The sequence below is a fragment of the Oratosquilla oratoria genome, chromosome 3 (assembly GCF_046742065.1).
Source record: "Oratosquilla oratoria isolate Oo_2021 chromosome 3, ASM4674206v1, whole genome shotgun sequence".
Classification (NCBI taxonomy): Eukaryota; Metazoa; Arthropoda; class Malacostraca; order Stomatopoda; family Squillidae; genus Oratosquilla; species Oratosquilla oratoria.
Window position 1 is genome coordinate 39,664,676 of NC_134779.1, and position 17,155 is coordinate 39,681,830.

Genomic DNA, 17,155 nt, shown 5'->3' on the forward strand with positions numbered 1-17,155 from the left:
CGAAGATGGTTCCAAAAGTAATGCCTTTTTTTTTTTACCGTGACTCTAACAGTTGAAGAGCTAAGAAGACGGGAGTGGCACCATTAAAACTAGCGGGCATTTTTAATGCATAATCTATTTCTCTGCGTAGTCAGCCCCTTTAATGCACTCCAGCGATGAGCAAAGACCTGTGCGTAGCCGTCCGAAGCGCGGTTTGTCACGCACATTTATATCGTGACCCTGAAATCGACGGACACATCTCCTAACCGTGCTGACATCAACTGTCTCGGCTCCGTAAACTTTCACCATGCGCCAGTGAATGTCGATTGGTTTCACTTCTGCGTGAAGGAATTCAATTAAGTATCTTTACTTCTGACGCACATCCATAACAAGGATGACTTTATTAGATTGCCACACCATTAACATCTGCAACAGAGAAATGAGAAATTCAGGTTATGAGCACGAAAGTCCTATCATCATAACAATGCCATAAACAATCCCCTTGGATCTGTTGTTGTAGGATGAAAAATAGGCATTACCTTTGGAAATACTCTCGTGTATATATATATATATATATATATATATATGTATATATATTATATATATATATATATATTACATATATATACATATATATATACATATATATATGTATATATACATATACATATATACATATATATATATATATATATATATATACATACATATATATATATATATATATATATATATATACGTACATCAAGTAACATAGATGTAGCACATGAGTAAAATAAAACTTAAAGCCACTCTCGGAGAAAGATAAGCTGAGATACAGAGTGAACCGTATATTTCGACCACTAGCTGTGGTCCTCTCCAGCAGTTACAAATATTGTGTACAAAGACAAGAGCATATATACAGAGGGAAACCTAAAAAAGGGATGAATTTATTTACTGACAAACTAGTTATGAAATCTGGTGACTATTGACCTTTTGATGTGTTGTAATTTGGAACTATTTGATTAATGAGGACTCAATAATGTTTCTTTTAAAACTACAATGTGATTTATATACTGTGGCTGCATTCTTCTAATCTATTCTATGATTACATAATAGATTGAAAGAATGCAGCCGAAACGTAAGGGAATAAAGTACCCCCGCCGTCATTCTGAGGTTTCCTACGCCAATTTACTCAAATTTGCCAACTCTGATTCAACATATATATATATATATATATATATATATATATATATATATATATATATATATATATATATATATACATACATATATATTTGTATCTTATATGCGAGACCCATTTTCGCAGTTTTGTTGTGTTGACGTCATGTCGTTTTGTAAGTCACTTGATCGATCACGGGTGAGCATAAGAGAATGGCGAGAACTGTCGTATGGAATGAAAGAAATCCATTTGACTTCGAGTTGTATCGACAATGAGACCAAACCTCTGCTGAATAGATTAAATTGACAACTGTGAAACGATAATGGGGTTAGGAGAGAGAGGGAGAGGGTGAGTAGTGTCTATTGCAGCTTTCAGTCGTTCGAGACAGATTGCGCCATCGTTTCATGAACCGAAAACGACACCTTTTCGCTCCATTCTTTCATCAGTGACGCCAGAGAAATAACGCATTTGTTCCTTTAAGCCTTCGTTTCATCTATAACGGTTTAACTGTGATGCTCTTGGTGGAAGGTAAATTAAGTTTTTGATCCGAAAATATGGGTTCCAATATTTGGATAAATCGGGCGGTGCGTGTGCATAGGTGTCACGCGTTTCGCATAGTCTATCTGGTCGCAGTTTGGAGGACGTGGCAGAAGTGCATGTGTGTTCGCGTGTTAACGTGAAATGAAATGAATATATACAATTAAATTTTTACATCTTTTTCATACATACACTGTTCCTCACAACGTTCACATATTTCCATAAAAGCTACATCGCACGAAGATTAAATAGTAATAATAATAATAATAATAATAATTATAATAATAATAATTATAATAATTATAATAATAATAATAATAATAATTATAATAATAATAATTATAATAATAAGTGTAGATAAATAAAATAATAAAATATATGCGAAAACACGAATGAAAGAAATACAAATATAAGAAAACAAATTACATAAAACGAAAGTGTAAATAACTATATATATATATATATATATATATATATATATATATGTATATATATATATATATATATATATGTATATATATATATATATATACATATATCATAAATTAATTTAGATATACCACTTTTACCGGTACTTTTTCGCTAAGTTTGTGTTAGAAAAATAAAAATCTCGGTATCACAATATGAGAAATATCTTATTCATAACCTTTTGACTTTTAAATTAATTTGGATAATCATGTGATGCTACTAAAAATGCACCAAGTAATAAAAATACTATCCGAAATTGAATCTTTATATAAATGTTTCCAAACAAATAAATAAAAGATAAACAAATGAAATAATAAAAATAATAATATAGAAATAAAACATATATATACTCGTAAGATTGATTAAACATTTCTCAAGCTCTAATAGCGTCGTTTGGTATTTTTCAAATTCTATTACATTTATACTTTTTTTTTTCGTTTAGGAATGTCCCCTGTGGGGCTACATGGAGAAGGATGCCTAGTCCCACTCCCCGTCCCTTTCTTCTCGCCTCTTACGATCCAAGTGGAAATACTTGGTGGCAGTATTCTTTTCCCCCACCACAGAAATTGAATACTCAGAGAAATGGTACAGGACAGCAGCAAGGGGTTGGGGGACAGCATAACGGAGGGACAGTCGTAGTATAAAAGTGTCACCATTTCTCTATGAAGAGTTTTCCTCTATCATAGACAAAATGATGTGTGGCTCTGGTCCGTAGGGGCGCCCCATATAGACCCTAAAGTATCAACTGCATGCTACTTTGCCACAGTAACAAGCAGCCAATACCCCATCCAGGAGGTGCAAAGATAAGAGGGAGGGTGGAGGGGTGTGGAGTGTATTCAGGGATGGAATGGGTGGGAATGATTTTATGCCTTTTTCTTTTTGGCTACCTCCCTTGTAAGGGGGAAAAAGCCTTGGTATATGTATGTATGTATTACATTTATACTATGCGCTTGTATATTAGCAAAGAAAAGCGACACTTATTATGGTTGTACTAGATAGGAATATATACCTGAAAATTGCAAAAAATAAAAAGGATTTATTATGCAAAGAGAATGAAGGGGCGGGCGAAGGAAAGCAATATCAACTTCCTTAGTGAAGAAAGTAGTCAAACAGCCCCTCCTAACCGCCTTCCTTCCTCCACATAAACAAAGGGATCTTATTCGTAAGTGGAGTATTTATTAGTCTATATTCACTGCGACGTCATTTGGGGCTATTCATATAACATTATATATTTCAGTCACGACAGAGAAAGGGTTACGACAGAATATCCCACTTTCATGATCTTGGAAAGCACTTTAAAATAAGATATCCTCAACTCTTCTATGTATCTCCATAGTTTAATGCAAAAATAATTTAGACGAACACTATAGTTCCAAATCAGTATTCCCGCGCGCGCCACATTTCGAATGGCGACATTACGTCATAACGAATGGCGGGAAAGATTAAGTGGAGCGTAACGGTAGAGACGAGACAGGAAGTGGAGAAAAATGATGATCTCAATGTAAAAAAGAAAGTCGGAAATGTGTTTCATTCTTAAAGTCACACTACTTCTGGCGATCTATTCTTCTTGCTTCATAGCTGTGTTGGCAGTTTTAGTCACAGCCAAGCGTCACCAATTGTTGGTTCCTTGTGACGTTACAAAAGGGAAATAGCGTGACACGACGTCACGTGACGTAACAACACTTTCGCGCGATCGAGGCAAACATGCATCATCGGATTTTGTGGTCACATGACCCCCCTCCCTAAGAGAGAGAGAGAGAGAGAGAGAGAGAGAGAGAGAGAGAGAGAGAGAGAGAGAGAGAGAGAGAGAGAGAGAGAGAGAGAGAGAGAGAGAGAGAGAGAGAGAGAGGCGCGAGGGGGTAATATAGAATAATTTTATACAAATATAAAATTATTTTTTCTATATAAAGTAGCAAACATCAGGAGACGCTCCACTGGAACCCAAATCGTTGCCTTTACCCAATGCGCTCGGAACTGAAAATAAATATATAGTGACACCCCTACGGACCAGAGATACATGGCCCCGCCGATATTGCTCCCGAGGGATAGAAGCGCTGGTTGTCAATCAATTACTAATGTGGAGATTCGAACGCAAGCTCATGTACCACAAAACACCGATCAGGTCTTCATCCAGTAGGCTACTGTGACGTCACTATATTGTGTAATGTCTATCTTGACGTCATCGGTCAGACTTTCTTATGACGTCAGGTATGAGGAAGAATTATTAATGGAACTGTGCCACGGGGAGGGGTTGCAAATAAATGAATAGAAAACATATAAATAAATAAATAATATTTGTGTGTTAACGAAGATTGTACATTTGGCAACAATTGCGCGCGGTCCACCTCAGATGTGGCACCAGTGCGCGTCTTCGTGCGTAAGCGGGAAATTAACTTTTTATACTTTTGATTTTTACGACCTTTTCCACTTCGATTAACCATACACGAGCTATGGTATCTCACAATACCACACGGGAATTTTGGAAAATGTCGGTGCAGTCTAAATTAACCAAACAGATAATTTAATTTAAAATTAAAACTAACGATATTACGTCACGGGAAGTTGTGACAGTCCAAGATAGTTCCCAAAATATCAGTGTATTAAAACGGATGCATAAAAATCATACATAATTATGCATAGAAAAATACTACACAAAGTAAACACTGAAAGCATTTGTTTTATTTAAACAGTATATTATGATAAAGAACTTTGAATTGTTAGATCATAAATGACAAACTCTAAAACGAGAACAATTATGACGTGCCCGTGGGAATTCTACGTAGACGATCAGTTATGTGACATCGTATATTTGGCAGTATGGATGTCATGTTGTTGTTTTAATGTACATCATCGTTATTTTTTTTAAATATATATACATACATCAACCCTCACAGAAAATAGTTTTAACCATTGATGAAGAACCAAAGAATAAACTCCAGAAGAAACCAGGAAGAAGAAAAAGTAAAAACGAGACTGGAAGATCACTGACCTGGAAATATGTGACAAAGTCGCCGATAATTATAATGAGACCAGGAGGCAACCACAACCTTGCCGACCATGTGGTTGGCCCAGATGGCCATAGCTCGCCCTCTGAGAGCCCATTAACACACTAAGGTCGAATTTCCATTGACCTTCTTCCTCTGTCATGTGGTCTGACCAGTTCTTTGTGATTTCCTTTTCTTCTTCTACTTCCACTTTGTCGTCAGCGGTCTCTTCCGGTACAATGACTTTGAGCCATCTTTTTCAACGTAAGTTCCCCTTTACTGAATAAAATCGCCTGTCGACAGCCGATGGCGGGTAGGGGTGGATTTAGATTAATTCTAGATTCTCTATTCTACCCCATTCTTACCTAGATAGTTCCTAGATTTCGCCACTCATTGCTTTACAAAAGGAATATCATATTTTTTCACTTAAAGGCCAACGTCTAACATGCAGTCTAAGTAAATAACACTATTTCTATTAAGGATACACACACACACACACACACACACACACACACATGTGTATATAGTTATGCAGATCGCACACATACCATATAATCGAGTTCTGGTTAGGACGGTAACAGAAGAATAATGCAAATTAGTTGTAATTCTTTAAGGATCATAGATTCATTCACTAAAATGCTACGTTTGGTTTGTTTGTCCCGATCACTGTATTCATTTTATGGTGCGCGCGCACGCTTGTGTGGATGGGTACCTAAACATATGTAAATTTCATTCAAATCTTGCTCAACTTTCTATACAGCAACACCCACCCAAAACGATAGAAGCGCTGGTAAAATACACTCCAAAACAACAAAAACAAAAACATAAAACTGTGATCCCTAACCTGAGGGCGATAAATTATAACCATAGTCGTACATTACATTACTCAGTAGAATAAACTCATTAGTATTCTTCCCCCTCCCTCCTTACCCTTCTCCACTCCGCCCATATGTTGTCTCGAAGGACACTCGAGGTCCCCCCACACCCCCACCCCAATGTTACATAAACGCTGGCTTCTTCCTGGCAGGACGTTCAAGGTTGTCGCCACATCTCTACTTGAAACAATGCAAGAGTATTTTTTTTATTATTATTTTTGTTATTTCTTTTTAATTGGTAGTTATCAGCTTCAATTCAGTTATTTTTCATGAAGAATAAAAATGTTATGAGAAAATATGTTAGTCACATTTGAGATACATAGGCCATAAATTAGCACAAGGTAGAAAAGACTTCTTTGTTTAGATAACTGTATGTGTGTGGCGGCTAATAAACAGATCATAACAGGTAGGACTTGCTGCAAAAATTTCCTTAAATTTCAAACTTTACCTTCCACACTCACGCTTACATCCTCTTCCCATCTTGCTTATGTATCGTAGTTATAAATGTATGTATTACTGCTCAGCAACAACAAAACACCACCCATCCATAGCACCGAGACAGTCACACTGCTTTCCCATAGATCTCTATGAGAAGATATGTTAGACTGATATCTGTGTTGTGTGAATGTGAGGACGAGTGTCACAAATGAATATTTCATCTACCAAATGTTGTCATATAAGAACAACAGGTTACTTAATATTTCTAGGCGTATTCTTATCTATCCCATTTAACTTATTACTATTGACTACTCAAACATTGTTCTGTCTATTGACAGGCGATTTTATTCAGCTAAGAGAACTTCCTTGCACAGGAGAAGGGTCGAAGTGAATCAAGACTATGCTAGGATAGGTGTTGCCAAATATCGGGTTCGTCAGAATACCTTATCAACAGCGTTACAAAACAAGTATTCTTTGCATAGTTACGAAAGAAAATCCCTGCAAGAAATAGTGATAAAATAATCAACGTCTCGCCAGAGTTCTGATCATTGTTTGAGTATGAACAAAAGGAGCATTTTCCGTACGACTAAGCTTTACCAAACAGTGGCAGGTGAAACAAGTGAATGTTGTGAAGCAGTGGCGTGACCGTTAAAACTCGACGTCGTCGTCGTCGGCTCCGATGGCGTGAAAGAGAAAGGAAATGTAAGAATTGTTGACATTACAACTTATCGATCAAGTTTGTCTTGTTACAAAATAACAAGAGAAATATAATGCACGAAAAGACTAGACGGTAAAAGCGAAGGAAACAGGAAACATAAGTAAAATATTTGCTGGGTGTTCTCGAGAAAGAGGTCTATATTGTTTGAAAAAAATATTTTACTAATAATTATTTTCGTGGAGAAAGATAGTAAATCATGTTTATTTTTGCACAAAATGAAAGCATATGTGTAACTCGACGTGACCGTTCGAATGGATATAGGGAAATAAAAGTGAACGAAAAAAAAAACAAAAACACGTAATGCATTCGCTCGGTCGCTTTACGTAAACACCGAGACGGTTGGGGGCTACTCGCTGTGTCCGAAACCTATCCAAAATCACATCAACATTTTCACACCTAAACACTTTCCCTTCATAGGTGAAGAATAATTTCCCACATCTGAATGAAATCTTCTGACGGCAGCCAGAATTAGTACAAGTAACCAATCATAGAAAAAATAGTTTATAAATAACATGGTTCCCATTGGAAAAAATATAGAATTTGTTCTTATATCAAATTGTCTGGATTTTTTTTTCTAAGAATGTGAAAGTATTCATGGGGCAGCATTGCAAGTTCGTCCAACCTAGATTTTTTTTCCTTCTCGATGACGTAACTGCCAAATCTACACGCGAAGTTATACACTTGTGGAGAAGGGAGATCACAACACATTTGTGTAAAACAGTACAATCATGTGTAAAATATATGAATAAACAAATTAATACAAAATGGATGTTACAGAATAAAATCGCCTGTTGATAGCCATAAAATATCATCCGGTACGGAAGGGTGTGACGTCATAATGTTATATTTTTACAGTTTTCTTCGATTCCAATTTTGAATTGACCGTGATTGTCTTTCGTTGTAACTGATGGAGACTGAATTGTTTTACATGCCTGTGACCTTTCCCTCCTTTTAAGGAGGTAGCCTAGCCAAAGAAAGCATACACGTGATAAAAAGATAATCAACATTCCCACTACTAAAAGAGGAAGAGATCTCCCCGTCTCTCTCGTTTTGTGTGTGTGTGTGTGTGTGTGTGTCTGTGTGCGTATGTATCTGTGTGTGTGCGTGTGTGTGTGTGTGTGTGTGTGTGTGTGTGTGTGTAAGGCTAAGCTCACAAGGAGTGTCGCCCTGCCTTTGGCAAAACTCGTGGGATTTCTCTCAAGGACCACAGAGACGTGCGTGCGAGTTATCAATGACACACCCAGAAAACGTTGCAGGAATAGTGTGGCAAATCTAATAGCGCCATCTCTAGGTCCACTTTAGATCGGTGTAAGATCTACAGGGCTGACTTTGGGGGGTGGGGGGTCGCGAAGAATGTGGAGCATTGTCTGCGCCTCTACACCACACAGAAATGTTGCACTAGGATTTTGACCTCGCCGAAGAACGTTGTCTCCGGTTTTTTGTAACCTTTCCTCTTGCCCTGTTAAGTGTAACCTATTCCTTTCTGGGTGTGTTCCTGGTGGGAATTTTTCACTACTTCGATATCTTGTAGCTGGCTGAGGATGTATTTCACAGTATACTGGTAGTTGTGAAATTTTTGAGAGACCAGACTTTTCGGCACCTCTTGATGTTTGTATAAAGGGTGTCTGGGATCATATAGCTGTTTGTCGTGTTCGATTAGGTGTAAGCCTTGCGACGAATATCGGGAGGTGTTATAGGCCTACTAGCTAGCTAGCCAGCAAGGACAGCGTGGCCATGAGAGGCGTAGTAGTTTAATTGTGGATTTTTATTAGTTTTGGAGTTCGAGTAGGAACGAAAGTTTGAGAATGTTATAATCTACAATATATGTCGTTTATCTAAACAATGTGAATATAATTTTAGTTTGTGTATTATATTTTTTATTGAATTGGATTTATTTGTGAATGATAAACCTTGGAAACAGTAAAAGATGTGAGGCTTGAAAAATAAAAGACGTAATAATGAAAAAAAATCTTCGTAGTAAAGGTATTGTTTAGGCAAACAAATATATAATTAATCAAGTGAATACATGAATACACAAGTACAGAGCAAAAAGAGGAATATATTTGAAACTATCAATACAATAACAAAGTCCCACAAGTTTTTTTGAATATGTAGTTCCACACTTTTTAATGATAATAATGAATATGTAAAGGTACTTGTTTTGGTCTGTGCAGACGACTCGGAGTGTCTGTGCAGAAAAGCATGCCAAAAGATCTCCCTGTGGTCAGCCTTGACTTGACCAAGGCCAACAGGCAGACGATGCCACATTTGGACGTCTCTGGGTCTCGTGCGTACAAAGAATATACAAAAGCAATTGTCAGTCTATTTTATGAAATACAAAAATAAGAGAAACGTTACAAGGAAGCACGGAAAAAGTCAAACCTAGTATCTGTTGTTCCATCGAGCAGACTGTCGCACCTCCTACGTGACGTCATGTCGTTGGAGTCAAGGGACATTTGTTGTTGTTATTCAAGCCTTGGTCCTTCCTGGCGTAAAGGGGCATTTGCACGGCCAAACGGTTTGTCAAACATGTGTTTCAAGTGCTTGACCATGTAAATGGAGTATTTGGTTGTCAAACACGATTGTCAAGCGGTTTGAAGCAAGTCTGTTAACAACTGCACGAGTCACATTGAGGTTGGATTGTTTGGCTTGACCGTCTGACACCCCTTCAAACACCTTGGCAAATCGGTTTGACAAATCGTTTGATCTTGTAAATGGTCCTTAGGAGAGGAAGAGATGTATTTTTTCTCATTGTCGTTTTATTCGTCACTCCGCACATGCCGTAAGGTTTCTTTCAGCATAATAAAATGTCTAGCGTCAAGAATAAAACTAGTCAAAATCTTCGTCATTAGTAAATGATGGAGAAATGGGGAGGGAGAATGAGGTGGGAGAGGAAAGAAAGGGAATCAAGAATGTGAAAATTGTATGTGTGTTTGTGTTTGTGTCTGTGTGAGAGACTGTACATAAGTTTGTGTATGTATACATAATGTACATTTACGCGTATCTAAGTATGTATGTGATTGTATGCAAATATGCATTTAAATGTCTCCCTTTCGTCATTTCCGGCATATGGACTGGAAAAAATAACGATAATCGTACTTATGATGATAATGATGATGTCACTGACAGTACTAATAGATATGACAATATGATGTCATCGCCATCATCATCATCATTAATAACATTAATGTCATATCATCATCACTCTCTTCTCTGACCACTACGAGTTGTCCAGCCTTGGCACGGTGTCCTTGAAGGTCAGTTGAGGTATGGTCGCAAGGTCAGCTGTCGGATTCTGGCGTAGTTGTGGGCTCTTCAAAATCTAATGGAAGGTTAAATATCGAGGAAAACGGTCGGTAATAATGTTTACCTTTGATCTAGCCGCGTTTAAGGTACTGAACTTACGCGTCCAAAGTTCAGACATTCAATTGTCAACTGTGCATCAGACGACATGACGTCAAGACGCTTCCCTTCGATTGGTGAATATAATTTCAGCTCAATATAATTTTCTGTCTACATAATTCTCAAAATATCCTTCCTTATAACAGTCTGTCTAGTCAACATATAAAAAAAAGTCAAAATCATTAGATGTTCGTTGATTAAATGACCATAGATAAATCTTAAAGTCCGATTATAAATCTGTTACCATCCCGGACGTCCGAACGTTTGATATGGCTCTGGCTTTGGAGTAATAAACGCAGTGCAGTATTAATACTCTCATATACTCGAATCAGACCACGGGTACGGGGTAGGAATTGTGTGTTACTCCGGTTATATTACACAGTCAGTGCTGCAAATAAAATCTTGAGATGTAAGTCAAGAATCTGCCGCCATTTATACCACGGCAGGTGTGCAAAACTCTCGCCAAGGTCAGAGTCACAGGGTGCACGAAGGTACAAACGACGAAGACCTCAATGCCACAATAAATTAAGACGACCCCATTTACTAGGGCTTAGGTCAGGGTAGGTAAAGAAATATCAGGTTAGGTTAGTTAAGATAGAGTAGGACAAATATCACCAAACACTGGCTGGAATTTACAGAATACCACCATCCAAACGGCGATAATGATCAAAGATGGCGTATTGTAGACAGCGTCTTAAGCAGCCACATTCTAGTCTTGCTTTGCCAACGTCACAATGTCGACGTTGTATTTGCTTTCCTTACAAAACACTATATTTCCCTGACCTTAGCTAAAGGACAGTATCCTGTCGTCTTTTGACTAGTCAGTGACCTGTATCCATTCTATGAAATTACAATGCATACATCATGTTCGTTGTCGATATCTATATAATTCTATAAACATATCTGAAAATACAATATATGTTATAAAATATACTGTATAAAATGTTATAATCGCATGTAATATAAATGTTCTGTGTAGAAAAAGTATATGTTATATTTGCATACATGAACTACTACTGTAACAGGTGGCATTTTTATTTCATTTTGACGCCAGTCAGGCTACTTCATTCAGCTTCGCGGCATCCCTTCTGTCGACATGACGTCATGTAACTGAGACTGGACGACACGAAGTCACCTTCGCCACCAGCAAGGACACACACATTCCATTTTTCGTTTATGGTCAAATTCTTGAAAAAATGAATTAGAATTCCTTCCGCATCGGAGCAAAATTAGATTGTGTTGTGAGGTTGTTCATAAACTTATTCATTCTCTCATCTATTCATTAATTTTTGTTTGTACATTTTTACGGCACCAATCTTATCATTGCGTCGAGTGAAGAAAATAGATCAGATAATCAATTATCGATCAATATTATTTAATCAGACGTAAATCTTCTTTCCAATAATTTTTAGAAAATAACCGTACCATTTTGAAACAACACATGCGTGGGTGTGGCCTACCGTTCACGCTCCGCCCATCCCATGATGAACATGGTAATACATATCACCTATTTTCCTTCTGGTTCACGCCAGACGATTTTATTCATTTGCAGAGCGAAGCCAGTTTTAAATGGGGCTCAGTTAGTCCTAGGTACGTCTCTGGTGAAAAAGTAGCCTAGAGTTAACACAAACAAAAACAGTCACATTGTTGGGAAACAGACATTAATACTTTCACAAATTTGAATTCCCTTGGCCAAGCTTCCACGCCAACGTAAGTTATCGCTCAGCCACATTTAAACAGACAAGAACCAAAAGTCATACAACACAGATACTTGCCTGCATGCAAACAAACAAACAAACACACACACACACACACCCCTGTTTGGTAGGCGTTGAAGGTGTTCGTGTAGAGTACGGAAGGTTGCAAGGTTCTGGGGGTCCTTCAGCAAGTGGTTCAGTAGGTTGGGGACGGTAACGTGGAGACTAGAAGAGGAGGGTGAAGGTAGGGTGGGGGTACGTAGTCTTGCAAAAAACCCAACGCCCAAGGACATAAGGCTCAAAATCACTAGGGCAAACATTTATTTCATCCTGACCAATTAAGACAAATTCATGATACCAATCGGACTGTGTTGTCTTGTCTGTTGTCAGGCGATTTTATTCATCTTCCAGAAACAACCATCATAGCTCGTTTTGTTAATTTTATTAATTTTGAGACATTGGTTTTGAAACTCTGACACTAGGATATCCTATTCAGCGAAGGGTGGCTCTCCCTAAAATCAGCTTCTGTTAACCGCGATCGAAGGATTTGGCCTTGTTCACACCGGCGGTTTAAACCTTGCGGAAACAGCGGCGGGACCGCATGGTCAAGTAAAAACTGCAGATGTGTGTGAACGTCTCCACTGACTTACACTTTAAATGAACCACGGCGGTTGAAACTGATTGTGTGAACAGGACCTTAAATCTCGGTTAATCGCGGTTGACGAAAACCTCCGTTAACCGTGGTCTATGGGCTAAACGTCGGTTAACCGTGGTCTATGGGCTAAACCTCGGTTAACCAAGGTAAAAAGTTTAACCCCGGTCTATGGGCTGAACCTCGGTTAACCACGGTTTCCTGGCTAAATTTCGGTTAACCGCGGTCAAAATATTAAAACCTCACTTAACCGCAGCTAAACGGTTAAATCCGTCTCAATTAACATCCATGGATACATTTGATTCTTTTTTTTTTTTCTTGGTATCTCCATACCATCTTATCTTGCAAAGCAATAATCCTCAGTCACTGAAGCGGGTTAACTCCGTTGTCATAACTGATTTACTTGATACGCGCTTAACTGCTTCACTCTTGCTGAGACAGTGATCTGTGATCTTGGGCGAAACAGACCACGCCCACCTTGATTCCCAGCCAATCATATTGAACCTCCAGCCGTTGCAGCCAATACGCGTCGTTCAAAAGCGACCGTGATTGGACAGGGAAGAAAGTGGGAGGGACCTGTTTTGCTTTTTTTTTGTGCATTAAATTTCAGGGCTTTCGGAGAGTGAGGGGTAGATGATGACAACAATAATAATAATGATAATACTAATTACATTGATATTGATACTACTACTTCTACTACTACTACTAATATAAATAGGCAGACATACAAACAGGTAGATAAATAAATGAAAATTTAATAAAATATTACCAAAGGAAAGACCTCGCCACCTTGAACGTTTTCATCCTGTCCAAAGGGGAGACGAAGACACTAATACTGGAAAGACAAGGGGGGGGGGGGAGAAACGTGGGACTCTGCATGGAAAGGTTAAGCTGGAACACACCACTCGACTTACGACTACGTAATAACTAGTCCCCTTAAGGCACCTCATCTGAAAGATTTTGTCCGGGTTAACGACAGACAGTTCTATTCAGTTTAGATTGACCCTTTCCCTTGGGGGCTTTTTGTTGTTGCTTAAGCTACGCAGTTGGAGCCAAAACAAGTTAACGCTGACTTGGCCGTCACCCTTGAGGGCATATCCAACTAAACCTTTTCCTTCGCCTTGACCGTCAGACGTGCCGTGTCGCGAAGCTTGGCACGTTGCCACATCTATTCAACGCACATCTCCAATGCTGCCTGTACGAACAAGATTCGTGTCTGCAATTTAACGCAACCCTGGTCACATGGTATTACAGATAATTCAAAAGAATCGGCAACAATACATACATACTTATGTTCCGCGTGTTTATACTTGTCTTTCAGTCACTTATACTTTACTTTCTTTTGCAGTTGGCCCTCGCCCTTCTGGTGGCTGTGGTGACATCACTCCCAGCCAAACCGAGCAAGAAGACCTTCCCGAAGAAGTTCAACCCAGATATACACAAGATCGAGGAAGACACCTACACGACTTACACAGGCGATGTGGTCTTGGAGCTAGTTCCTCCCGAGCCTTTCCCCTACACCCACTTCGAGGGCCCCGCCGTCTACCCGCTCCTCCCTCCCGGGTCCTCCTACTCCGAGGTCAACAGCAGACCCCTTCTCGCCCTCCAGCCTCCAAGAGCAACGGTCATTCCCGAGGGTGTCCCTGCCGAAGAGAGCAGTTACACCTCCTTTGTAAAAGTTCCCTCTGTTGAGCTCACTCCCCCAGGTAGCAGCTACTCCGAAGGCACTGAGAGTCAAAAACCCAGTGTCGAACTCACTCCCCCAGGTAGCAGCTACTCCGAAGGCACTGAGAGTCAAAACCCCAGTGTCGAACTCACTCCCCCAGGTAGCAGCTACTCCGAAGGCATTGAGAGTCAAAAACCCAGTGTCGAACTCACTCCCCCCGGCAGCAGCTACTCCGAAGGCACAGGGAGTCAAAAACCCAGTGTCGAACTCACTCCCCCCGGCAGCAGCTACTCCGAAGGCACTGAGAGTCAGAAACCCAGTGTCGAACTCACTCCCCCAGGCAGTAGCTACTCCGAAGGAACTGAGAGTCAAAAACCCAGTGTCGAACTCACTCCCCCAGGCAGCAGCTACTCCAAGGTAGGCGTGGCCCATGGAGAGCATGTTCTCACCCACTTGGCTTCGATGGTGAGAGCTCTACCCGTGATCTTAGACTCCTCCTACGTTGACTACACCCCACAGGCCAAGGGGGACCCCGCCATCTTGGAGGGCCTCACCACTGCCTTGGTTCCTCCGCCCGTGGACTCTTACAGCTACGTGCCCTCCCAGAACACCGGAGAGCTCACGACGGAGGAGAAGGAAGCATTGGAAGCGGCTGGCGTCCCCGTTCCTTCTTCGGTTCTCCTTCCTCCTCCTGAAATATAAACCGGTTTTTGCCGTTGCTCTCTCTCTCTCTCTCCCTCTCTTGCCAATATGACAAGCCTTTCTCCCAGTTACCATTTCTCCATTTCATTCCGTCATTGCGAACTTATAATTAAAATAGTTATAAGCCATTTTGTCCCCCTTACAGCATCCATCTCATTGTGTAAAATACCGTCCCACAAAAGGCGAACCATATATAAATCTTTGTTGTTAATCACTGACATGGGAAAAAGTGTCATATCCTGAAGATTGTATAGACTGTAGAATCCGTAGAATCGTAGTCTGTAGAAAGACCAACATCCCAGTAGATTAAGTCTGAAATATATGGTCATATTTTCGTTCTCCCCAATTCTGTAGCCCTAAAATACCCCCATCCGTAAGGAAAATTTTCTCCTCCATCCCCTAAGTTTAGAACTCATTTCACTCTATGTTAAATAAGCTCTCATGCTCCTCTTCACTGGAGCATTACGCTCCATTATGCTATCAGTACCTGTGGTACTTATTATTGCACATAGAACGCTTTCTATATGCTTCTTCAATGTGGAGTACACACACACACACACATACACACACACACACACACACACATACACACATTCTAGTGTATAGGAGGATCGTCCTTCCCCGATTTTGAGAACACACAGTTCCCAAAAGACCACTGTCAACAACAGGAAAACATAAGGTTGCTCAAGGGTGTACATATCAACTGACGCGCAGCGTAACTGCAGACGACATTGCTGGAGTCTTCATGGCACATGTTCGTTTACCTTTTCACGAAAACGAGAGAATACGAATACAACTAATGTAAACTTATGAATACGAATAAACACGACTTAAATGATTAAGTGCGATATAGGGACGGGTTTTTTTCCCGTCACCAGGATCTATGATGCCAAAGGTCTTGGGCAATGAGGCTACAAATCGACGACTGGCATTTCCGAACATAATCACGACGCCGATGTTTCGTACCGAAATTAATTTGTTTAAACGTACAATTGGCAAGATTTCCGTGTGGTACGATGTGGCAAATATAGCAATCACTTATACTTTACTCACGGGACGGAGTACGCAGAAATTACCGAACATAACAAAAAATATTTTAATTTCAAATTTACCCGGGAAAACGCGCTCGCTGTTGCCACATTTCACATGGTAGACCACACCTTGTCAAATGTACTGACTTTTTGTACAACATTTCGACTTTCAATAGAAATAATCGTTCACAGTTATTTGCTCTTGCATCATTGTTCGTTCACGCACGAAAGAAAACGTACGAAACGTCGTCTACTATGGTTAGTGAGACCACCATGATAAAGCACACAGAAATATGTATATACTCACACTACATATATATATATATTTAAATCAGTCATTTCAATCAATTGTCGCCTGTAATCTCCCTGATCGGAAGCCCACCACCTACTGGCGGCCGGCAACAATCCTCATACTTTCACCTTGATCTTTCATTTATATATATATATATATATATATATATATATATATATATATATATATATATATATATATATATATATATATATATATATATGGTAAGATTGTGAAATTTTATATAAAGAGATTTTGGGGTGAGTCTGAGGACCGAATGCCAGTCCCTAGAGGTTGCACTACTTCCGGGTAGATGTGATGATGTTGATGGGAGTTGAGAGACGATTCCCTCCGACGTCTATCTCGCAGGGTCACTACTGTATGTGCTGCACGCACCCATTGTTGGTGTTCATTGTAATATTGTTTAATAAAATGTATTTACTTATACTGTGTCTTACTCTTCCATCCTCAAAAAAGATAGGATATATATATATATATATATATATATATATATATATATATATATATATATATATATATATATATATGCAG

At 39.3% G+C, this 17,155-nt stretch overlaps 2 protein-coding genes across 2 annotated transcripts in view; one reads left to right on the top strand and one right to left on the bottom strand.

Annotated features, from left to right (window-relative positions):
• LOC143021907 (uncharacterized) overlaps positions 1-16,990 on the top strand; it is a 37,736-nt gene extending 20,746 nt beyond the window's left edge. Inside the window, exon 2 of the mRNA XM_076179735.1 lies at positions 14,261-16,990. Within this exon, the coding sequence (XP_076035850.1) occupies positions 14,261-15,280 (1,020 nt within the window). The 3' untranslated portion in view covers positions 15,281-16,990. The remainder of the gene's footprint in view (positions 1-14,260) is intronic.
• The window catches only part of LOC143021893 (uncharacterized), a 100,022-nt gene that overhangs the window by 63,709 nt on the left and 19,158 nt on the right, over positions 1-17,155 (bottom strand). The gene's annotated exons all lie outside the window — the stretch shown is intronic.